The 25,999-nt window shown below is 46.8% G+C and overlaps 1 protein-coding gene across 1 annotated transcript in view; it reads right to left on the reverse strand.

Annotated features, from left to right (window-relative positions):
- The window catches only part of macf1a (microtubule actin crosslinking factor 1a), a gene marked incomplete at its 5' end in the record, with an annotated part of 106,550 nt that overhangs the window by 23,272 nt on the left and 57,279 nt on the right, over positions 1-25,999 (reverse strand). Inside the window, 8 exons of the mRNA XM_079232000.1 lie at positions 3-209; positions 855-1,081; positions 1,582-1,666; positions 2,054-2,380; positions 2,836-2,995; positions 3,858-4,024; positions 5,496-5,666; positions 5,746-5,907. Of these exons, the coding sequence (XP_079088126.1) occupies positions 3-209; positions 855-1,081; positions 1,582-1,666; positions 2,054-2,380; positions 2,836-2,995; positions 3,858-4,024; positions 5,496-5,666; positions 5,746-5,907 (1,506 nt within the window). The remainder of the gene's footprint in view (positions 1-2; positions 210-854; positions 1,082-1,581; positions 1,667-2,053; positions 2,381-2,835; positions 2,996-3,857; positions 4,025-5,495; positions 5,667-5,745; positions 5,908-25,999) is intronic.

The following is a 25,999-nucleotide window of genomic DNA, read 5'->3' on the forward strand; positions in this document are numbered from 1 at the left end:
ACCTGCTGTGACCTCTGGATGGCAGCTTGCACCAGCTGCACCCGCTGAGTGATGGTTTCGGCGGACTGGCGGTATCGCTGGTTGGCATCGGCGACCAGGCGGTCCAGGCCCTCGCGGGCCCGCCACGGCACCAGGTCCAGCAGGGCGTTGCCCACTTCGTTCACCGTGTCCAACACCAGGCGCTTCTCCGCCGACACTTTCTTCAGCTCCTGCAAAAGTGGAAGTGATTAGTTGATCAAAGTGACCAAATGGCAACAGGTCTGTTTTTCTACCGAACTGATTATTAAAAGACTAAAAGCTGAAAATGTCGTACAATGAAAAAAAAAGTGGATGGCTGCGACGCATTGAAGAAGCAATCATTTTCAATAGCGTTTATAAACAGTAGACTTATTGAGTTCCCCAAAAAAAAGTATGTTACTATGGTAACTCAACTGTGGGTGGGTTGATACTGGAACGGCTGAAAATGTCATCAGAGACACACGCTGCCATCAAATTAGCCGTTTCAAATAATGTTTATTTATTCTATTATGGGAAATAAAATGTGTATTTAAAATGCGAATGATCCGAGTCTAACATTTGATCAATTAAACACATTGGTCACATACAGTCGAGGGCCATCAATCACTTTGTAAAGCAGGAGTTTTGTTTCTGAATGTCTGAAACAAAACTAAATAATGAAGTGAATGTCACTGTTGTAATTAAACTGCCTGTAAAAACCTAAATGTTTTAACAAGGTATTATAAAAGACTCCAATAAGTTGCTGCTGGAAGTTTGTAATTGTGTTTTTACAGTGTCCTCCATTTCTGCAAACCCGTTTCAGAAATAGATGGATATCCAGCTTGTTCTCCACCCACCTTCTGTCTGTCCTGGTAGGCGGGCGTGGCGTCGGGCTCCACGTTGCTGAGCTCCGCCTCCACGCCGTCCAGCCACTGGTTGAGGTCGTCGTGGGCGCTGGCGAATCGCGTGGCCAGCTGCAGGGCCTGCTCCAGGGTGCGGAGGGCCTTGCTGCTGCCGGTCGTCATCTCGGCGTAACGAGACTTGATGCCGTCCAGCTTCTCTTGGATCAGGAGGACCTCCTCGCCTGCAGGAGGACACGCAGGTCGGGGTCACAGGTCATCTCGATGCCGCCATGAAGCTCGTCAGCGCGAGCCGTCCGGATGCAACAACATATAGAAGAATACCTACTTCTTGCATTTCTAGTTTTCCTGTTTTGTTTTTTTCTCTACTCTTTTATTCCGATGAAGTAAAAAAAGCTTCTTTTTTTAAACCTATTCTTCTTGGTCCTCTACTTTCTTTCATATGTATATGTTTTGGGATGTTTATCATTAACTAGTAATAATAAAGAAAGAATGTGGACACCAATTTGGATCTTAACGAGCTCGTTGTTGGTTAGTTTGTTGGCTAAAATGATGATGAAACCAGATGTCACAGTTTCACAGTCACAGATGTAAACAAGTGTGGTTTGGATGTGAATCTACAACAATACAGAATATCTGCTTCATTAATCTGGATACTAATGTATAAAAGATACATTTTCCAGCATTTTCCTTAGAAAGAGAAAGGTGAGGAGCTGGAGGTTACCTGTGGTCTGTTTTAGTAAGGCTTGTCCATTCTTGATGGCCTGGTCCACTGTCTTCTTCCTGCTCACAATCTCTTCATTTAGAGACTGAGGGGCGAGAGAGCGCGTGGAAGTTAACCTCTAGAACATGGAAGATAGTTTTCTCGCCGTTTCAAAGAACAAAATCCTACAATGTGCATCCTTTATTTAAAGCCATGAAAGTACACCAGTCTGTTTGTGCTGCATGTCTTTGCTTTGTACTAGTGGAGCAAAAGACAATATAAGAAAAGGTACTGAAGGACATGATGGGGAATTTCTTATTTTTTTACTTGATATTTTAGTGATTTATTTATGTATTGAGCATTTACTTGAGTCAAAATATTAAATTGTAAGTGATTAAAAATATATTCTACATGCACTGTATTTATATTTCCATAATAAATGTGTGAACTGCTGTTCCCATGTTTTGGGAGGAGTGTGTGGATGAAGTCGTACCAGAGCGTGTTTGTGCTGCTCGGCCAGCAGCTGATGCTGGTAGCTGTGGACGGAGACCTGACTCAGCCTCTGAGCAACCTCCGCCAGCCAGTTCAGCACCTCTACCTCATCCTCCCCAAACAGCTGGGCGTTAGCCAGCGCCTGCTCCAGCATGCCCGCACGACGGGAGCACCAATCGGTGAGCTCCGAGTGACCCGACCTCAACGCCCCCACTCGCTCGCTCAGCCAATCGCGGTCGGCCGCGCAGCTGAGCGGCGTCAGCGATTGGCTGAGGGACTCGAGGAGGTCGACCTCGGCTTGGTGCGAGGACACGTCCTCTTGGACCGCCTGGGAGGAGGTTATGTATGTGTGTGTGTTTATGTGTGTGTGTTTGTTTGTTTGAGGGTAAGGTGAAAGGAAGTGAGAGAAAAACAGAAAAAAAGATGGATAAAAACTCATAATATGAGCATGCAAATGACAAATCAGAGAAAAACTGAAAATCATAAACATCAATGAATGAACAAATGAGTAGAATAACAAAAAACTTAAATGATTGGAATGAAAATTACAAATTCAACTTGAAATGGACTTAAAGGTTGTTTGAGTTGGAAATGACTGATCTTCAGTTGAGTTACGTGAGGGGCATTTTATGTGTTTTGAATGATTCTTTAGGGAACTATTCAGTTCAGTTAGGGGACGGTGTCTTTCTTATTTCGATGACACTGTCCGAGAAAAGGTCTCCTGCTCATTGACGCACAAACAAGTCAACCTCCTCCGTAGCAACAGGGTTCCCCGAACGGTACCTTGTGCTTGGTGATCTGCTGGGTGATCTTGGCCGTCTGGGTTCCCATGGGCTCGGCGGAGCTCAGGCGTCTCTCGGTGGCACCGAGCCATTCTCCCAGTGGCTCCAGGGCTTCGTGGAACTGAAGAGCGAGAACCTGCAGCTCCTCCAACTGCCTCTGCCTGAAGGACGGGGAAGGGGGAGGAGATTTTATTGGCATTTTATTGCTTTTGCTCGACTCGGATATGATTTTGCGTCATAACAGCTGTCGTCTTTGTTTTGTTTTGACAAACGCAGTTGATTAAATGTCAATGGCGTCTTTATGATATATTATTACATTTCAAAGAATTTCATAAACAGATCAAATGGATTATTGTTGCGTGTTTGAGACCGAAAAAGAGGGAGCTTTTGCAAAGCTTGAGGAACACACATCTGTCTTTTTGTGCATGTAAACTGAAGCGTCTCCCAGCGGGCTTATAAAGAAAGCAGCGTGTGTGTATAGACTTAAAATAGTTCATACTAGACAGCGCGATGTGTTCCAGAGACACCATGCCTCACAAAAAGTTGCACGCCACGAATGTTTTATGAATATATTATGACTACTTTACACAACATCATCAGAGATATGAAACCTCTTCACTGTGCTTTACGAGTGTGTACTTATTCCCCCCCAAAAGATTCATAATTTCGTTCACCGGTGAACAGCAGAGCTGCTGAAATTACTGGCGGGCCACAGGGACTAGAAGTAATGAGACTATTCTTGTCCTTGCACAGTGGTGCTCGACGGAGCCACACGCAGACGAAACAACGGGAAAGAACCGCCACCCATTACATATTTACAGACAAATCTGCAACCTTTTTATTTCTGGGATGTTAGCCGTGTTGCTTTTTTTTAAATGGTAAAAAGGACAGAATTTATCAACAATCAGCGAGACACAGAACTAGAATCCAAAGAAAGTGGTGACCATAAGAGAGCAATATGAGACCCGAGTATTGATCGTTTTCTCGGCTTGTACCCAGACCTCCGTCCCCACAAAGACGTACCTCCCGCTGGCCTTGTCCAGCAGGTCGGTCCATCGCTCTGCCAGACTCTGGAGCTGGGTCTGAATCTTCTCTCGGTCCGAAGTGTCGGCCGTGGCTGCGATCCTCTCTCCCTCGGCGCGGATCATCTCCACCGTTGGCCGGCGGTCATCTAGCAACCTCTGGAGCAGCTGGGAAGAGAAAGGCCACATGTTATCGAACCGTCCGTCTGTCTTTCTCATATCTCGAGAAGCGTCCATCCGGTCTACTTCACGCTCGGCGGGTGTTTCACTGGGGACCCAAGGACGAGCAGGGTGAAGGTTGGACACCTGACACCTTCAATATTAAGAAAATGGAAATAAAAAAGCAATACAAAAATACAAATCGCTCAGCGGGAGCGGGGCTTCAGGAAGCGAGCGTGTCGTCCCCAGTGGGGCTTCACTAAGGTTACAACCAAACTCTGGGTTCAAGGTACAGGCTCAACGTTTGTTTCTTCATTTTGATCATTTAAGATTGAAATGTATTGATGTATTGATTGATCTCCTCATAGGGCTGCAAATCAGAAAATGTGCATGCAGAGATAAACGCGTTACTGCACACATGTTTGAGGCATTGAATGTGTAAATTGCCTGAACAAACAGAAGATATCATATATAATCTAGATTTAAACTTTTAGAAACATTAATAACCATCTCTTCGTTTTGGAAGAAAGCATCAAACAAATATGATCAATGATTAGCTCTTTAAAATTGTTATCAATGTGTCACCAAATGGCGCATATTAGCCGATATCTCTAGAGTTATTCAACATTTATTGAGGCTAAATGCTGTTTTTAAAAAGGTTGGTACAGAACAAACTTTCCTGCATTTGACCAGCGATCCAACTGTTCTAGGATCAGAAAACAACATCCGTGAACGCGCTTCCTTCCTGCTCCGATAGCGGCCTCTCTCGTCTGCTTTGAACCAGCGGCTCGGGTCGCCCCTGGAATGCAGCGCTCCGCAGTGAACGCTCTCTTTCTCAGCCGAGCGGTGACACCGCTCTCCGTCACGGATGTAAACACGTGTGATTGATCGGGGGTCGGGACTGCGGCACACTCGTGTGCACAAACACAGGAAGTGTATGTCGGGTAAACAGGGGGAAAAGTGTGTGTGTGTGTGTGTGTGAGAGAGAGTCTCTGAGAACAATACAAATCCACCATGCGTGTGTGTGTGTGTGTCTGTTTTTATGCCAGTCTGACTGGCAGACTGGGGCCATTTGGATGCCAGGCAGACGGATCTTTGATGTTTGTGTGTGTGTGTGTGTTTGTCATTCAAATATCTATTGTTCGTGGTTGAAGGACACTGAGGACATCTGTATATTAAGGATGTCTCCATTGCACCGGTTTGATAAAGAGAACGGTTTCTCACAATAATGTAAAAAATAAGAAAAAAATTTAAATCCAGAAATATGGAAACTCGATTCCACATACAGGATCTGGCCCGATACTTCAAAGAGGAGGATGTGGGTGGCAGAAGCTGAAAGGGAGTCTGGATTGTATTTTTGTGGGGTTGTAAGAGGTACTTATCCAGAGTCAGTCTAGTCAGTCTATTACCTACAGTATATGGCGCTTCCACCGATATTGATTTGGTTTTTGAACGAGGGTTCCAATTGATCGTCTCGTACCTTTTGTTCTTGGATCTGAGCCTTGACCACGCGGTACTCGGCAGACGGGGGCTTCTGATTGGCCACCAGCTCCTCCGTGTCGCTCAGCCAGCTGAGCAGAGGCTCCAGAGCATCCTGGAATTTCCCGCAATGCAACAGGGCCTCCTGCAGCTGGGCGATGCGCTCTGCCACCTGCGGACAGGAGAGGCGGGTTTGTGAGTAGAGAAAAGGAAGCACCGACACGCACGCTTGAGTCGATACGGAGACGTACCCGCTTGTTGAGGGAGTTCCATCGGAGGTTGGTGGTCTCCAGGTCGTGCTCCAGTGCCTGGGTGTCGGTGTGTTTGCCGGCGCTCTGGATCAGGCCCTGACCCACTGCGTTGATGTGCTGCAGCCTCGGCTGGATGCTGTCCACCTGCTCTCGCTCCACGGCCTGGAAGAGGACGGGAACACTTATTGAATCATTCAACAACAACCAAAAGAAGGTCTTAGTTCAAACTGTGTTTCATTTGAAAGCAAAATGAAAAAATAAACTGAACATTCAATCTGCGTAACAACAAATATATATATATACACACACACACACATATACTGTGTTTGACCCCCTTTCGCCTTCAGAACTGCCTTAATTCTACGTGGCATTGATTCAACAAGGTGCTGAAAGCATTCTTTAGAAATGTTGGCCCATATTGATAGGATAGCATCTTGCAGTTGATGGAGATTTGTGGGATGCACATCCAGGGCACGAAGCTCCCGTTCCACCACATCCCAAAGATGCTCTATTGGGTTGAGATCTGGTGACTGTGGGGGCCATTTTAGTACAGTGAACTCATCGTCATGTTCAAGAAACCAATTAGAAATGATTGGAGCTTTGTGACATGGTGCATTATCCTGCTGGAAGTAGCCATCAGAGGATGGTACATGGTGGCCATAAAGGGATGGACATGGTCAGAAACAATGCTCAGGTAGGCTGTGGCATTTAAACAAAGCCCAATTGGCACTCAGGGGCCTAAAGTGTGCCAAGAAAACCTCCCCCACACCATTACACCACCACCAGCCTGCACAGTGGTAACAAGGCATGATGGATCCATGTTCTCTTTCTGTTTACGCCAAATTCTGACTCTACCATCTGAATGTCTCAACAGAAATCGAGACTCATCAGACCAGGCAACATTTTTCCAGTCTTCAACTGTCCAATTTTGGTGAGCTCTTGCAAATTGTAGCCTCTTTTTCCTATTTGTAGTGGATGAGTGGTACCCGGTGGGGTCTTCTGCTGTTGTAGCCCATCCGCCTCAAGGTTGTGCGTGTTGTGGCTTCACAAATGCTTTGCTGCATACCTCGGTTGTAACGAGTGGTTATTTCAGTCAAAGTTGCTCTTTTATCAGCTTGAATCAGTCGGCCCATTCTCCTCTGACCTCTAGCATCAACAAGGCATTTTCGCCCACAGGACTGCCGCATACTGGATGTTTTTCCCTTTTCACACCATTCTTTGTAAACCCTAGAAATGGTTGTGCGTGAAAATCCCAGTAACTGAGCAGATTGTGAAATACTCAGACCGGCCCGTCTGGCACCAACAACCATGCCACGCTCAAAATTGCTTAAATCACGTTTCTTTCCCATTCTGACATTCAGTTTGGAGTTCAGGAGATTGTCTTGACCAGGACCACACCCCGAAATGCATTGAAGCAACTGCCTTGTGATTGGTTGATTAGATAATTGCATTAATGAGAAATTGAACAGGTGTTCCTAATAATCCTTTAGGTGAGTGTATATATATATATATATATATATATATATATATATATATATATATATATATATATATATATATATATAAATAAGAGACTGGATAAGAGGAGATGGGAGACAGACAGAGGGATGTGCAGAGATAAGAGAGGAGCGGGAGACAGGAAGGGAAGAGGAGAGATGAGGTTGAAGGGAACGAAAAAGGGAGGGGGAGAAGAGGATTATGGGGATTAGAGAGTTGGGCGAGTAAGGGGCTGACTGGAAAAGGCTGAGTCGACAACACGCACACGCGCGCACACACACACACACACACACACACACACTTGCATGGCTGCACAAAACCTTCACTTAATCACACACCCAAATTGACACACGGACTCACATTTATAGCAAATACACGCACAACCTCGCCTGTCTGGACGCATTACTCGCACACGCGCGTCACAGTGGCGGGCTGGAGCCATCTTGTGATGACAATAGAGGCAGCCACCCGACACTAAAGACAACCAGACTTGACTTCCCGGGCCCCGAAAAAGACGAAGCAACAGCCAATACTCTGTCATAGCAAATCTGGGCCACTACTGCATCTAAATACACACAGTGTTGTATTGTAGTGCCGTAGAGGAGACGGGTCACTACTCGGTAGGTTAGCGAGGAGGAAGTGGGTGTACATGGGATCGATAAAGAAAGTTACCTTCAACTGCATCCCAAAAACCACACATGGAAGCACTACATTGCCCCACCGTGTACAAAACTGTGTGACTTCTCAATTTTACATTCCATAATTTGAAGCAGATCCCTGATCGGCAAAATCTTGTTCCTGACTCATTTGTTCATGTTTGTGAAAATGGTTAACGGCCCGTTTTTACTGTGGAGAAAAACCACCCCAAAACCAACCGCGAATGCAATAGATGTGAGAAATAAACATCAGATTCTGCTAAATTCCTTTAAACCACCCTTCTATGTCCAACAAAATCCACTAAACAACTTTCACTCCATCACATTAATCCATTAGCCTCCTGACCAGTAGGAACGCTGGAAACCACCGTGATTTCGCGTTTCGGTCGTTTCTGGGACCCAGACAAATGGAGGTCCTGAGGCTGTAATGTTGGTGGGGGTTAAGGGGGTTGTGGGGGTCGCTGTCATGAAAACGTTTAAGAAGTCCTGACATTCAGAAAAGGCCCACAGAGGGAGAATTAAGCCTGGTGGTTTAAAATGCTTTGGCAGCCAAACCCCAAATGCCACACAAAGACACACACACACACAGATGTGCACGTCCACCACACACACACACACACACACACACACACACACACTGCCTGAAGGAAAATAGCTGGTGTGACAATACTGAAGGGGGTGCAGTTAAAGTGAGGTAAAACGTGGGTTTGGGTTTCAGTGAAATCCCACTGTGGCCTGGAAGAAGCTACAACAGTTGTGGGTTTCCCACAGTCAAATAGCAACAAACCACTACTGAAAGAAAGACATCTGAACAAAAAATGCTTCTTCCCCCGTTTCTTCACAAAATATAACAAACCCATTGCGACACTACCTTCTTTAATCTCCCATTAAACCACTCCTAATAAAACCTCCAATAAACAGCCAGTGAACGGAAATGGGGAGTGTCTGCACATTTCAGCAAGTTAAACATAATTGTTTAACTACAAAAATAAAAAGCGAAACAGCAGTATGAACAATGAATACACAAATAAATAGAATATCAGTCTATTCTTAAGGCTTATATCGAAGTAGAGAATGTGAAAGTTTCCACTATGATGATTTCAAATTAAAAAGCTAAACTGCAAATCAAGTCTTAATGAAAGGTTTAGTGCCTTTAATTCAGAACACATTGAAAAGCTTTTAAAACCTTAGATTTGAGAAGCATGGCGCGTTGGCGATGTTGACAGACATCCTACCGAGTGGGTGTGGTGGAACGTGTGTCTGAGTCTCTGCAGTGGGCCGCGAGCAAAGAATGTACCGGTTCAAATATGGAATCAAGCTATAGGTTCTCCATGCCAAGGCTTTGTGCGAGTGTGTGCATGTAGTTCCTAATCCATGCATGTGTGTATAAAATATACGTGTTCTACAGGTAGGGATCTGATTCAATGTGAATGAGCAGTGTGTGTGTGTGTGTGTGTGTGTGTGTGTGTGTGTGTGTTCCTGTCCAGTTTGAACGCAGCTGTGTTGTGGTGATGGCCGTCAAAGCTGCTTGGAACAGGAAGTCTGTCGGCCAGAACAACAATGACTGTAGCTCCACCCTACGATGCCTTATCCTGGTGTGTGTGTGTGTGTGCGTGTGTGTGTGTGTGTGTGTGTGTGTGTGTGTGTGTGTGTGTGTGTGTGTGTGTGTGTGTGTGTGTGTGTGTGTGTGTGTGTGTGTGTGTGTGTGTGTGTGTGTGTGTCAGAGATAGGGGACCAAAAAAGGAAGAAAAAAAACATCCATTCATTCTAAACATACACTTGGATGTATCTGAACTTGAGTTTGGCAGTGTGTGCTTGTACTCTGCCCTCTTCTTCTTCTGTTACTCTGTTTTCTCTCTCTCCGCCTCCATTTCAGCCGCCCTCTCTCTCTGTTCTCTCTCTCTCTCTTTGAGCGGTTGACTCCACTAAAACCAGAGCTCTGGAAAAGGTCCCAAATACTTGTCATTCTTCCCCACCTCAGCCCAGCACGCAGCCACGCACACCCTCTTGACTGCGCTAACTCAGTGCAGTACTTGTCATCCTTCTGTCCTTCACCTCCTCCTCTTCCTCTCATCACTCGTCTCTCTCTACCTCTGCCCCCCCCGGCCAGCTTTCTCCCATCCTCAGCCTCTCCATCTGGCCGCAGTTCAGTGTGAACAGACAAAACACCGACTAAAAACAGTTTGCATTGTCTTGTCAAGAGACTGTTTAAACGACTGCAGCAACTCTCAAGTTTTACATTGTCAAATGTTGACCCAGAACTAAATACAAGAACGCATTCGGGCCATTGTAGGTAGAAAGGTTGTACATTTACGTGAGAAAAGAAACATGAATATTCTCTAAGATTATAAAGTCAAACTGACATTCGTGAGTCCTTTTAGAAACATAAATACATACTAATATTCTGACTATATTTTGCACTCAGCGGCACTCACTACATTTCTTGCAAATGTCTGACTTTATAATCTCAGAGAATATTAAAGTAAGTTTCTTGGGATACTATGCCTTTCCCTGCAGCTCCATATTTGTTTATTAATTATCAATTAGAAAAGAAAAAGAGGTTTAATGAGAGGGTAACTTTAAAGTGGAGCTGCAACAATTCATTGATTAGTCAAAACACAGAAAAAAAGTATCTATAAATTAAATTATTTTGATGATTGCGCGTGCCGGTTAAAGCTTCGGAAACTGCTAAATGACCAAGTCTTTGGGTTTCCTCACTGGAACCTGTAACTAACTCAGCAGTCGATGCTTGCTTGAGCCTGTGGCCTGACTCGTGTCTGCTGGACATGAACATGTGTGTGATGCTCTATATTTAGCCGTCATCTGTCGAGCCAATACAATAGCGCTGAGGAGAGGAATAACGCTGCTGATGACGCACGGCCAAAACCTCCCTCAAGGACAATCAGTTTCTTAACCCAGACCGATGAGGAAACAAGTCGCTCAGAGAAGATAATTACCAAAGACACCACATGGGAACACATGCTGCTGCTGCAGAAATATGAGAAAATAAAGAAGAAAATATGCACGTGCATCCAGAAGTAGAATCTCAAAGAAATTGGGAGCATGCAGGATGTTGCACCGACTTCTCCAACTTGCTATCAAAGCTTCAAAGTAGTTCTCTGAACTGCGTCCTCTCCTTTCATCTTCCTCTCCTTTCACAACTGATTTCCATAACCATGTGATCATGAAACGAGCTGGTGGTCATATCTACAAAAAAGAAAAAGCCCTGTGTTGCCGCTAAAGCTGCACTCGACGGAGAGAATGGATGAAGCAGACGGGACCGGCCTTCTATTAAAACTCATTTGTGTATACGAGCGATAAATGAAAACCAGAGGGGGAAACATCTTTCTGAACCATTTTGCTTTTCCTTCACACCTCCCTCCCTCTGCCCTCCCTCCCTCCCTCCCTCCCTCCCTCCCTCCGCCTCACTCTCTTCCTGTCTTTCAATCCCTCAACCTCCCTCACTTGCCTCTTTTCTCTTTCAATGGAACAAGGAATGAGGGGAGGAAGGAAGCAGGAATCCGTTTTCTAAACTCCCGTCGATATTGGGGTGGGGGGTATTTACCAGTGAGGACTGACCCGTCCCAGACGCGGGGTGAAAAGGGTTACGGGTTTATTCCAACATAAACAAACAATACAAATCTCATGCAAATGTGCTCTGCATTCAAAGCGCGTTGGCTCAAACCTTACTCTCCTTGCGATTGTTCAAACACTCTCAGCGTTTCCCCTTCATACATACTATTCCCACTCTTCCCATATTTTTGGGGCATTTTTGTGCTGCTAATCATCTCCCTGTGGGACGGACAAAGAGAGTGAGACACACACGAGCGTCGTGGTCTCGTTGATTTTGCGAAGAGAGAAAGGGAGGGTGGTGTCGAGACTAAAATATGGAAGAATCGTGGAAAACACTTCAAATATTTGATCTCCTGTCTTTTTTTTTTTTACATTTGAAGTGCATCTGCATTTTAATCCCAGAAGGAGATCAACGCGTTCCCGTATTTGCTTTCATGCTTTTCTGTGTCCCCCCCTCCATCTTTCTCTCCCTGTCTTTTCTGCAGGTTTATCCCGGAGGCGGTTGCTCAGAACCAGAATTATCACATCAATCAAAACATAAATGTATGAGCGGTGGACCTGCAGCCACCTGGTTCTCTGTCTCCTGTTTTGTCTCTCGCTCCCTCTGTTCCACATCTTTCTTTCAAAGCCCCCCTCATATCTGTCTTGTATTAAAAAATGATTTGGGAACTGCAGATTTCACACAGTTAAGCTCTATTCGCACGAGACTAGTATGACCTGGGGACCTCTAGTAATTAGTAATAATTGTGGAGGACGTCTGTGATTTTAATCCCGAGTCAATATGCCATGTCTGTAATTACATACAATTCCAAATTTCTCCAAACACTGAGGTCATGGATAAAGATATTAGTCCAGAGCGAATTTATTTTAGGCAATTTCATTTTGTTTCCTCCCTGCCTTTTTTTCAGATGTTACTCAGAGCCCTGACATCATATCTGGATGATAAAGTCGACACATTTTTTTTACCACCTCATGAGTGGACTTCAAAACTAATAACCAAAGCTACTACACAAAACTGGCAAAAGCAGCCTACTTGCAGGAAAGCCCGTCTGAAGTATAAATCTGCAGCGCAGCAACAGTCCACAACTGTTTGGACTGCATACAAACTGCTCTGTGTTCATCCAAGTGGACATGCAATCTCTAGCGTCTGTTCTGCGACGTATTCTCCAGGGAAACGGTTACAAGAGATTTAAATAAAATCCTCCACATTTGATTGGACTGCTGAAAGTGGGCGGTTTAGAAAGTAGCACGATACAGAGGACTGTGGCCACACACAGTTGGTACTAGTTTGTCATATTACATCATATGTTGTTTTATAGAGAGAAAAGATTATTTAATTCACAGTATATTGTATAGATATAAATAGGTGCACAATATGGGGGATGTGATCTAAAAAGGGTTAAAAGGGCATTTTTTCATTTCATCTCGACTTTAAGAAACCTGTCACTGCATTTCAGAAACAAGTCATTTTTGTACGTATGCTGCGTGTTGAAACCTGGATTTCAGCTGAAGACTGTTTAAACGTTGCATGCTGTGAATGTCTTTTCTGCCGTCCTCTAAATGTGCGCTACAAGCTGCCACCGGTCAGTCAGTCAGTCAGTCTGTCAGTCAGTCTGTCAGTCTGTCTGCGTTCCCTCGCCACACTTCATCAAACAGCATGCCGGGCTCGTCCATCTGTCTGTCTGTCTGTGGCGCGTACGCACACTGCGCCTTAAAACCAGCTCCATATTAATCCAAAGACCTTCTGCTTGCGTCCGCCTGCCAGCGTAGCTCTCTTATCGCTGAACCAAAGCCTCACGCGGGGCTAAAAGGTGCTTCTCCCCCGAGGAAACAATGGCTTCCTCCATCCAACCTCCATGTCGCCTGTCACTGCTCTTTGTGTGTCAGCCTCTTTGTCTTTCAGTGCGTCTATCCGTCCTAGCCATGTCTTCACAACTTCACTTAAAAATGGGCTGGTGAATTTTGGTTTCGGAGCAGAATATCGATTAAAAGGAGAAATAATTAATGGAGGAAAGGAAAATAAATAAGGGGAGGCAAGCAGACGGAGGTGAGGAAAAGTGAGACAGGTCAGTGGACAACAAACAGAACGGAGAGCGGCAGACAGGACCGTCAACAGGCCACAGAGTTCCAGTGTGAAGCGCTGGCAGTCTTATCAGATCTCTAACTTTATATTCCCCAGACAGCCTCGCACACTGTTTGTGTAGCAGAGGCAGCTCCCCCTCAGTATTTACTTCTCACCTCCTTATCTCGGCAACGACACCATCCGAGCATGGAGGGGAAGAGGGGGAGTCAGTGGAGGAGAGAGAGCACGGCTGAACAAAACAATTTCACCACAAAACAAAAGTGCATGTCGTGAACCCAATGTTTGTGTGTTCACATGTAATTAGTGATATGCACAGCATGAGATGAGAAATGTGAGGTATGTTATTGAATGCTAGTTGTGTATTTTGGGGATAAAACTTTTGAATTGTCTAGAAAAGTTGACTCTTGAGGTATTAAAAGTTTCTTATTTGTCTGATCTTTGGCTTGGCTTCCAAAATACAAGGAGTAAGCAAAACATTTTTCGACCCGTTTTACATCCTAATATTTTTCTTTCCAACTTCCGCAAACTTTTTCCCTCTCCTAAAGATCAAGCGTGACGTCATTACCGATCATCTGCACTCTGTGCAGCTATAACTCCTCTGATAGATCTGAGTAGACGGGACATCTGATTACATTACACTGAAAACAGAGATGCTGTGACTGCAAACAGAGCAAACAGACTACTGATAACGTATGAAAACACAAAAATCAGTTACACAGACAAACAGACAGAGACACATGTACATTCTCCCAAACACACATAAAGGAAAAGGGTAGAGTAATTGGTTTGTGACTGACGGTCAGAGCAGGCAACATGTGCCTGACGGCAACTGTAATGTAATAAAAGAGGACCAGACATTAAACCTCTACTGACGGGTTTGGAATGGGGTAAACTTTGGTAGTCATGGAAATAAGACATAATATCCATAACCCCAGATAAAAATAAATACAAAAAACCACCATCCTCTCAACTAGTATGATGAAAGATGTCCCGCAAAAAACAGCTAAATTCAGAGTCTGTGCGCAACAACAAAAACTCAAAAACAGAGTTCAGATCAGGCAAATCTGGGACAAACGGTGGGCCAAAGCAGAGCTCCTAGAAAAGCACCACGGCACGCTGAGATACAATCTACATGCACACAGCTTTTACATGCACGACCAAACACAGAGGTGGACGGGAGAGACGAGCCACTACTACAGAAACAAGGAGGCTGAGGGCAGATGAATGCAAACGGGTCAGACACACAGACAGGCCGACGGCCCGACATGCTAATCGTGCAGCATTTATACGTAGCATATCCATTTCAGATCTGTGTACAGCAGTCACCGTGTGTGTACTGATTACATTCTCCCAAACCAAACACTGAAAGTGCAGAAGTCTCGCTCTGCATACAAAACGGCGACCTTTCTCACCAATTCTCTGAACGGCACTATACTTTAAAGTGTGTACACGCACAGCACCCATGCCTTTTTATGGACACATACTCCATCTACTCTTCTGTGCTCTATATGCACACAGTGTCAACACAACAATAGCGCACTCTTAAGATAAATGCTGGAAACTCTGCACTTGAGATCGGCATCATAAGTGGCCCGCGGGCACAAACTGCTCTTTAAGCGTGAGACAAATAAACATGTGATCGATCTCAAACATGTGCAGGCACTGCAGATTAGCACTGACCCCCACTCAAACACACCCTGAGGGTAGTTTCCCATAAGTAGCAAAGCCCCCTCTGAGCATCATATTGCAATCGTTTAAAGCCCCACTACAGAAACACAACTAGCTAATTATGGCGTCTACATAACTTCACCCTCCCACATACATTTTCCATGCCATGTCTACATCTGTTACACCCTACGCTCAGATACCTGACCCAATTCTTTCTCCACGCTCTGACCCTGGTCTCGTGTGTGTGTCCACATGTCCACGTCTAATGCATTCACTGCTGAAAACAGATTTTGACTTTGCTTTTACTCCTCAAATCTCTTTTCTTGGGCTAAACAAACCAATAAACCAGCATCTCTGTTGCTAAATTCAATACTTTCTCTCCACTTGGCACGGCATGCTAGTATATCTGTTCCAAATCACTCTGGTTTTGAGCTGCAACTTCAGGCTGATTCTTGAAATATATAAATGCTAAGTAAACCAGCTCTCTTTTCCCTATTTCATTCACAGTTTACCTTAATTCACTCAACTTTGTCACCTTGCATCAACAGCACAATGAATGATGAGGCAGACTGAATACATACAGACTCACAGTACCAATATGAGGTTCTAGATACAGTCTTTTATGTAAATGAATTATCATACAACTAGTAAATGAGTGCATACCTCTGCCTCTGTGTCAGTGTCCGAAATTGGAAATATCGCTTCATTCTCTGCTTTAGAGCTCCTTCCTGACTCTAAGACGGGGTCTGTGTGGCAAGCTGTGGCCCCTGGCTGGGGCCCGTCCTCCTGAGGTCTACAGGCCTGCGCCTGGCTCGTCTCCGTCTGTGTGAATAGGCCCTGTAGCAGGCCGGGCTCCAACTGGTCCCAGACCTGGTCTGTGGACACGAGAGGAGGAAAGTCCAGAGCAGAACCGTCTGACTCCCAGTCACTGTCCCCCGTGACGGAGCCGAGGACAAACTCCACCCCGTCCATCCCAGACTGGGTCCCTTCGGAGTACGAGTCCAAGTCCAGTTCCTGAGTGTCCTCGCAGGCCGAGCAGCCATCTGAGGGGCCGGGCTGAGGCCGTTCGGGTGCCGCCATGTAAACAAAGCTGTCAGGGGAGAGGAAGGCTCCCTCCTCCTCTGGTTTGGGGACAGGACTCGGGGGAATCAAGTCTTCAAGTGGAGACGGGGGACAGTTGTTGTGGTACTGGGGAGGCGCCGATACAGCCAGGTAAACAAAACTATCTGATATCACAAAGGCCTCAGAGTCTTTAGCATCCAACCCAGCACCATGAGAATCCGATTTAGGAGGGGACTGAGGTAAAGAGGGAGGGGGTGATGAGTCTGTATGTTGAGGGTGTACGAGAAGAACAGAGTCTACATTTGGGGTGCTAGCTTTCCCTTCTGTTGAAGTTTCCAGATCTGAATCTTGCTGCCCAGGCATGTCCAGTCCTGAGACTACATCTGTAGGGACAACACAAATCTCTGATGCAAAGCATATCCCTTCTGTGTCAGAAGTCATTGCCTCAACAGGGTTGGGAATCTCTGAGGGGACCGGCTCTTCTTCACAGGGAGTTTGAGTGTCAACATCCTGTGTACATTCATCAGCGATTTCTGTTTCACCCGTGTGCGGCGGCTCAGGGGAGTGATCCACAAGCGCTCCCTCGCTACTGTCCAAACTCGGCTCAGATTGGTCATACACATCCCACTCAGTTTCCAACTCCTCTTCCAGTTCTCCCTCGTCCTGCTCAGTCTCCTCCTCCACTTGCTCCACCTCCTCCCAGTACGGGTTCAGAAGGCTCCGAGACGGAGAGGAAGATCTCTCTGCACCATCCTCGCCATCGTGCTCTGATGATGCCCCACTATCTGGCTCGGCTTCAGTCCTTGCAGGTCTCACCTGTTCACAGTCTGTCTGAGTAATGTCACTGATGCCAGTTCTGTCTGGCTGGGAAATGTGGACGCCACTGGAGTCTGACTCCAGCTGGTGACCAAGAGCAGAGTCTGTTTGGTAACTCATCTCTTCTTCTTTGTCTGCATTATAGTCACCACCGCACTCTTCATCGATGAAACCGTGTTCCTTTTCACAGTCTTGTGCTCGCACCAAGTCAAAGTTTGTCATCTGTTCCGTCGGCTCCGAGTTATTTAAATTACAGTCTTTTGTACTATTCTCAGAGTCAGGGGCAAGGCCGTCAGGCGCTATCGAGTTAACTGCATCAAGAGGAAGAGTACCTTCAAAATCTTCCCAGGAAGTCTTTACTTCTTCCTCTCTCCCCTCTTCCTCTTCTTCTAAACAGGGAAGTGTGTAGGGATCAAGAGGCTCAGGGTCTACACTCATCTCAACTCCCTCCTTTCCTTCATCCACTTGACATTGCCTCTCTAGCTCTAAGAAGAGGTCATCTGACTCCGCCCCTGAGCTGGGGCAAGGTGAGTCACTGGGACCCCCAGGGCCTCCAAATCCTGTCGGGGGAGTCAATAAAGGCCAATGTCCAGTAGAGCCCGTTACATCCCACCCCTCCGATTCCAGTGTTTCCCTATCCCAAGACTGGTCAATTATCTCCTTATTCTCTAATTTAAGAACTGCCTCCCACTCTCTCTCCTCTCTCTGAACTCTCTCCTCCTCCGCTTTATCCTTTTCCTTTTGCCATGCCTCCTCCTCCTCAAATATTGAGCCGCACTCTTCCTGCTCCTCGTCTTCAAGCTCATCAAGAATCCTGCGCTCGTCCTCCTCAAAGTTGAGCTCGGAGGCCGTGCGCTCGAGTTCACTGCCCTCGATGCCCCAGCCGAGCAGCCCCTCATCCCCTCCCTCCTGACTGACGCAGGGGGAGAGGGGCAGACCTCCATATACCAGCCCCTCTTCCTCCCTCAGGAATGGAGATGGGGGGTCTAGTAGATAAAGTGACTCTTCATCTGTGTTGCTATCCTCTCCCAATAGCGGAGGCAAAGGGGGGAGTACGGGAAAGTTGCGCCTCAAGCTGACCTGGTGTTTTTTCCCTGTTGTTAAACTGCGGGGCCAGGTGCGGGCCTTGGTTGGCGGGCAGAAAACTGGTTTTGGTGGGAGGAGAGGGGCATTGTCCCCCTGGTCTTGGTCCAAAAGAGGAGAGTCCCTCTCTGAATCTGAGGCCTTCACTGATTCAACGGGCTCCTCTGGGATCTGCCTAAATCCAGCTTTAGTAGAGCTGCTAGTGCGTCTGTGATCCTCCCTTCTTCTCTCTACCTGTCTGGAGATACCGGGGCTTTGCTGTGGTGTATTTCCAGAAACCTGGGGTGCCTGAGTCTGGCTAAAGGCGGGTAACTGTTCTTTGGAAGGCGACGGCGCCACATGAGTCTGTCTGTGTTGCTTTTGCAGCACAGGGTGAACCTGTTTCTGCCTGCTGAGAGGATGCTGCCGGAGAGGAGGCACGGGGCTTACTGTGGGTGTCAAAGACGGCGAAGAGCCGACGGTGGGAGTGTGGGGAGCAGATGATAGAGGGGAGGGTGTGTAAGGAGGTAAGGAAGGAGTGGAGGATGTTGTGGTGGATGGGGGGAGGTGAGAAGGAATTGGCTGGAAAGGAGAGAGAGAAATCCCTGCCACGGACAGACGCTTTTCTGCCCCTTCGATAGACGAGAACTCAAGTCTCTCAGCAAACTCTGGATAACTTGGAGGCATGAAGGCTTTCCAAGAGCGACGGTTTGGATTGTCCCTCTTATCGCCACCTTGATGACGCCTCTTGGCCACTGCAGCGACCCCGCCGGAGCCAGATGAGGACGGGGCGATGGGCAAACCTGAACCCACAATGCCAACTGGTGGTGACATTATCTGAGGATCGCCCGTTAACTTTAAGGCATCAAAGATGACTCTCTCATCGAGCCTCTTCGCCCCACCAGCATGCTCTGAGTTCCGGGAGACAAAAACACTACCTAAATCAGCTCCAATGGTGCCATTGCTGGACAGAGTGCTTCCCTCTCCCCTCCCCTCCCCACCAGAGCCTAAAGTGCTCCTGGAAGGTTGACACAGTTTGGTCCCTTGGTCAATCTGTTCATTGATGCGCATTGTATCATATATGGATCGCTGGGGGACGTAGCAATCCTCTATGTATGCCTCGTCCTCGTCCCCTTTTCCAAGGCATTGAGGGTTCTGCCTCAGGCAGTCCGGGCGGCTCAGAGGTTTCCCCATTCTGTCCTTTTCCCTTCTGCTGGGCCGACACAGAAACCCTACTGTTGAGGGTGCAGGTGCGGCTCTGCACTTACAGAAAAAGTATTAAAAAACTGTTCACGAAAAAGGGATCTTCGTGGAATATTAATTCCTTTACCTTCAATAGTCCACCGTCCAATAATCCACAAAATCACACAGTCCATCTGGCTGCATTGAACAAATCCTTCAGGTTTCACATTCTAGGAACGATTCAAAAGGAGATCATCCACAGTCTCGTTCCACTGGTGAGCGTTGTCACCTCAACAGTTGTGCATTTCCTTGGTCTTTCTGAGATGCGGTGCGGCATCAGCGAGGGAGTGGGAGACACAGCCCTCCCCCTCGGCACCATATTAATCACCAGCTCTGTTTATTTGAAAGGCAGGTTAGGAATGAGGGAGAGCTGGAGGGATGAAGGGAAAGAAACGGTCATCATCTCCCTCTCTGAGTAGTACAAAGTCCAAGGTGAGGCGAGGACCGTGCAGATAACACGCCTTTGTTTTGCTGTCAGAAGCACAGTGCACCGCTCTCTCCTCCATATTCATGTACAGCAGCTCATTCCTTGACCCCTTTTCCCTTTTTTACTCTCACTAAGCTCCTGCCTCCTCTCCGGTCTCCTCTCCTCTCTGTGGCACAACCGGAAAAGGCAGAGAGGGCTTGGACAACTTCAACCGTCTCAGAGAAAGGCAGGCAGGGAAGTGTAAAAGTCTCCTTTTAAGGTGAGAAAAACCCACTCAGTTATATAAAAGAAAGGCTGCGTGGGGCGCAATGAACAGGAAAGTGCAATACTCCATGGATTTGTTTCACTTTTATCCTCCTTTGTTAAAAAATATATTCCTTGCAGGGAAAAAATTAATGAGGATATGAAATCCAGGAAATGAAAGACAATGCAACATACAAAAAAACGTCTGTTTGGGGCAAGAAACCCCAACTTGAAAAAATATGAAAATATAAATCCCTTTAACAAGTCACTGCCACTTGAGTGTTCAAGCAGTCTTTTCTTTTTCTGTCATCTGCTTCCATCATAAAGAATCCGGGCTTTGTGATAGCAGACATCTCGCCACCATCATAACAGTCATCATTAGTGAATCAACTCCATCATCCACACAACTAGTCTTGAGGAAAATATGAAATCCGGAACAAAGAAGCAGCAGTTCCGCTTTTGCGTGAAGAAAATCCCTGTCAGTGTTTCAATTCTCTTCTTTGATCTCGCTCTCTCGTCCTCAGATCCTCCACAGCTCCGGGGGAGAAGTGGTACAGTAGATTGAAAGCAGGCAGGGTCTCGGAGGGGGTGAGGCTGGAATGAATGAGGGCATCTGGGGGGTAGATAGAAAAGGGGGGGCGAGCAAAGCGTGCAGGCGAGCGGGGCAGAGCGGTGAGTCGTGGGACCGTATCCAGAGGGCAAAGACCCAGACAGCCTTTTCAGCTCCAGTCCAGGCTGCTCTTCCCCCGGCAGACAATCCCAGGACACGCTCCCTTCCCTTTCTTTGCCGTCTCCCTTCTCCTGCTCCCGACTCCGTGGTGAGAATGAAACAAAGTGCCACGCAATCCCAGTTCCTCTTCACTCCTGTTCGTTCTTTCCCTCTGTGAGACTGTTGGCTTCCCACCGCTTTGCTCTCTCTCTCTCTCTCTCTCTCTCTCTCTCTTTCCTTCTATCTTTCACTCCCAGTCTCTGTTCTCAGGCCACTACACAGTTGAAATGGTTTGCAGCTGCTAAAAAAATCTCCCTCTTTTCCTCTCACTCTCGCTGCTCACTCCCCCCTTGCCTCCGCTCTCTCACTCACTTGTCCCTTCTGTCTCTCTCTCTCTCTCTCGCTCACTCACTACCACCCTTCCCTGCTCTCTTGCTGTTTGTGTTTGAATTCAGCTCCGTTTGTCCTGTTTCCTGCACTGGTATTAAAACACAGGAAGTGCTCCAATCACACTGGTTTCCTCTCTCCCGGAAAAAAACAGAAAAAACACGAGACAGAGAGAGAGAGCGAGAGAGAGAGGGGCAGAGGCGGAGTGGAGTTAAGTAGCGATAGAGGGAGGCAGGGTGCTAAGAGGGGGGCGTGGAACCAGAGAGAAAGAGAGTTGAGCAGCGGAGGATTTTGCTCATTACCACAAAAACTACCGGCTGAATATCAGCTAATTGTCTCACGCTGAGCAGTGAGCGACTAGTAAAACCGTTTCCAAATAAGTACAGGAGGAAAAATATAAAAGAGGAATTTCAAATGAATGAATGTGCCAGTATAATATAATACAACCCAGATGAGGGTTTCCTCCAGGGAGCATATCATTCAGTATCTCACAGCAAATGTTGGGGGGGGCTAGTGATGTGAGATGGCTACATTCATGCTACATTCATGAACATTCATGGCTACATTCATCACAGCTTTGTAATCCACTCTTAATTCTCCCGGGCCGAACCGCCTCCCCCGCCCCCGAGCACAAAAACTCTGTCCATTGAGAGTGAAATGATACAGAGTCAGAGAAGAAGAAAAGAAAGTAGAAAGAGAGGGAGGAAGGGAGAGAAAGAGGCTTATCAGTAATGAGTCTTCTTTTTTTTTTTTCTCCAACCAAAGCAATTGTCCAGACAAGGAAGTGAGTCCAGTACGCTTTTATTCACTCCATTATTTCCTCCTTTGTCAGAGTTGAGCCACAATCCCTTTGTTGAGCTGAAGGAGAGTCTGTAGCAGCGAGAGGGCTGTGAAAAAATAAATATGGAAAAGATATAGAGGCACACACACACACACAAAAGTCTGTGATATTCACAGACTCCACTTGTGCATTCCCGTCTGCGCCTTCAATGAAACCCAATCCGGCTGGGGAGTGTGTGTGTGTGTATGTGTGTGTGTCGGAGGGAGAAGCCGAGGGGCCAGAGGAGAAGGGGCAGTGCACAAAAAAAGCAGGAGAGGAGGTGGAAGAGGGGAGAGGGCTGTGCTGTCACTTTCTTCCGGATGCCACACATATTTTTTTTAAACAGCAACCCGGTCTGAAGAAGGGGGATAACCAGCAAAAATGGCAACCTGCAGCCACAGAGTAGAGGCGCTTTGTGTTCTTCTCTTTTCATCCAAAGTTACAGGCTTCTCAGGCGTTCCTCCTCCTTCTCCTCACTCTTCTCTCTGTTTGTTTTAAGCAGTCTGGCAGAGCTCGGCTGATCTCTCTCTCTATTTTGCCTCAAAACACACTTCCGATACTCCCAAGTGGAGCGCTCTCGTTCCCAACTGTTGCACAGAGCAGCCCCGTGGCCTGCATGTCAAATATGCTAAATACTCCACTCTTTCTTTTTCACCGCTCCCCCTCTGTCAGTTGCGCTGCAGCTGTCATTGCAGCGTCCAAGGCAAACGTCTTCATAGAAACAAAAGGGGTTTGTCACTGGTTTGCTTGCCCCCCCCCCCCCCACGCGCATGCCGAGCTCACAAACTCTCGCGTGACCCACGGCTAACCGACAATCCCCTCAACACAGACCACAACAAGGTTTGAATCCAGGCATTGGCCGATGTGGGCTGGATTCCGGAGAGAGATGGAGGGACACAAAGCAGGGAAATTAGGCTCATTTCATTTGCCCTTTACCCTACCCGTCCCTCCTCTGCCTCATTGACACAGGCAGAGTCTGTGCCTCGACCCGTAACCCCCCCGTGACCCGTTTAAGAGTCAACTTGATTAGTCAATTCCTCTGCAGATCTGCTCCTCCTCTTATTAGTTCCTCGGTCGTCACGGCTGGTTTAGTCACAAAACGGACGGAGAGAGGAGGGAGGGTGTGAAAGAAGAGGAGGGAGGGACGAGAGGATTAGGGGTTTAATTTTTCCCTGGGGGGGTCAGACTGTGGTGCAAAACTTGACTTCGATGGTGGGGCGTTCACAGCGTCTGCTAAACGGCAGCGAGAAACCCTGTTGTGGTTTTTCCAAAGTTAAAGGCTCTCGCCGCCTTCGTCTGAGCCTGGAGGCTCAAACTAAAAATCCACTTAGTGCGGCTAAGTGACACAAACACAGGTGGAGAGCATGGAGTGCCTATTATTGACTTTTCCAGGTGGTTCATTTGCTCCTGGGGGAACACCTGTCGACGGGAAAATATACGTTTCTCCAGCTCTCTCCTTTAATTTTCTTCCCGCTTCCCAAGCCGCACTAAATCCATAATCCACCTCCTCAAAACAGTCATTTAATGTCATTCTCTTCCTCAAAGCCTTGTTTTTTCCTTCCCTCTCCACCCGGCCCACTATCCGCCCGCCTCTGTGGTAACCTGGCAGCAGGAAGAAGAAAAAAAAGTAGCTGCCATTTCGCTTTCTCTCTCTCTGTGCTTTTTCACTCCGCCCTCCTCCTTTCTAACTCTCAGGGGTAGTTTTATATTAACTAGCAGAGCGTTTCACCTGCCTGTGTGTGTGTGTGTGTGTGTGTGTGTGTGTGTGTGTGTGTGTGTGTGTGTGTGTGTGTGTGTGTGTGTGTGTGTGTGTGTGAGAGAGAGAGAGAAAGAATGTATTGTTCCTGAGGCAAAGAGACGGGCACAAAGACCTGGACCCAGCACGCACAGACACACAAAAAGTCACACAAAGACTGACGCACACACGTCTGAGCAAACGCAGCGTGGATCTCCGCCATCATGCTCGATGACTTCAATAAACGCGCCCGTCAGTCAACTACACACACACACACCACTGCGGGTCATAATGGTGAGTTTCGCTCCGAGTCGGTGCGGGCGGGCGACTGCTTATGTGTTTTTTCAATTCCCCCCAAAAATAAAAGAAGGTCCGGGCATTCTTTAAAGGCAAATAAAAACGTCACACATCCTGCAGCCTAGCTTTGTGTGTGTGTGTGTGTGTGTGTGTGTGTGTGTTTACAGTCGGCCGGCAGTCTATGTCACGGATGGAGGTTTAATGTGCGATTAATGCAAGAAGGATTTTCCACATTATTAACACTTTGGAGGTCAATTCTCCGCAGTGGTTCACACCATTTGAGGAGTTTTAGTGTGGTAAAAATAGGCCTTGCCTCTTCTTTCTCCCCGTGACCTCTTTCTCCCTCCCACACACACCAAAACAACACCTGTGAGACTGCCTGCTGCGAGGTCAACGCTGGAGGTCATCCTTTTTTTTTTTCCACACACACACACACACACACACACACACACACACACTTCCTTTGAGCCTCCTCCACCTCCCACACATCCACCTGCTTCTCCGCCTCACCGGGAATCTTGCGCAACCTCTGCAGCACAAAGCAGCTCCAAAAAGTCTCCGTCAGTATTTACTCTGCATTACTTATTCATACATCTTCATTCAATCATCAACTCAAAGAGGGTTGTTTGTCCCTCTACCTTCCAGGCAAGATGGCGGCAAAGACAACAAAAATGTATCAACTCCCTGAGATGTAATGGCAATAACATCAGGTATCAGATACAAAATTAGCAGCAATTTTCATTTTAAAACTGCTACATACATAAATGTTTTAAAGAGAATCTTGGTTTTTCCTTTTCACGCCACTCAAGATATATTAATATTCGCCACCTCGTACGTTGGAGTTCACTGGACTGAGAGAAAGAGAAGGAAAAAGACGGCGAGAGAGGGAGAGGCAGAGGCATGCCTCTCTAATTCACAACAGCTGAAACAATACCAAACCTGCTAGTGGAAAGGCTAAGATGTTACACACAGTCATAATAATCACTCACTTTCTCAATCACTAACTGGCATAGACAGAAATGTGTGTGTGTGCCAGCAGCTTACAGGAACGATTCGGCCGGACGAATCTGAGTATATGATCAGAGAAATGATGTTAAGAGTGATCCAATCGGCCACTTAGAGACACGGAATGAACACACACACACAGACAGACACGCACAAAGTATTCCAGGAAAAAGGGCTGCCGTTCCAGATGATGTGTGACTTGGATCAGCAGGGATTCATGGGAGGGTTACTGGGTTCTGACACACTGAACTAACTGCACGCCGATGACTTGGGGAAGCCGACACGGCCGCTCACGGTGGAACAACGGGTCGAGCTTATTCGGTACGGTTTAAGTGAACGGTGAAATAAAAAATAAAAATAAAAACTACTTGGACTTAACTTGCTCTGAGCATGTTTATTTTAGTTTTGCATGTGTTCCAGTTGTCAGTTTCATCATGTGGTTTGAAGAATGTTCATACACATATTCAGTAAGACAAGTGGATACCAGATTTCTCTTTAGCACAAGGCCCATACAACCACAACAGTTAAAATATTGAGTTGTTTTCAACGGAAAGTAAAAAAAAAAACCTGTTTCCATTTAGACTCTGGTGCATTAACATACCAGATGATGGACATGCAGTGTTACCCGGTCTCTCAGGATTTATGATTTCCAGACCTGAGCCGAAATATTGCTGAGGGTCTCGGACTTCTCCACATAAAATTTGAGCTCAACATATTGCGAGTAGCGTATCTAGACCAGCTATACCGTCAAAATGTCTAATTCAGTCTTCCTACCTGATAAATATTAAAAATCAAATCAGACAATTAGCCGCACAGCATGGCGCCAAAGACAACCAGTGAGCTGCTCGACTTCTGCTCCCATCATTAAATAGCTGCTGACACCGTCGGCTTGGGGAGGGACCGTGAGTCACAGGCCAGAGGAGGGGAGACTACAGGATGCTGAGGGGGAGGCCAGAGGAGGATGCAAACGAC

The sequence above is a fragment of the Taurulus bubalis genome (genome assembly GCF_910589615.1).
Source record: "Taurulus bubalis genome assembly, chromosome: 16".
Lineage (NCBI taxonomy): Eukaryota > Metazoa > Chordata > Actinopteri > Perciformes > Cottidae > Taurulus > Taurulus bubalis.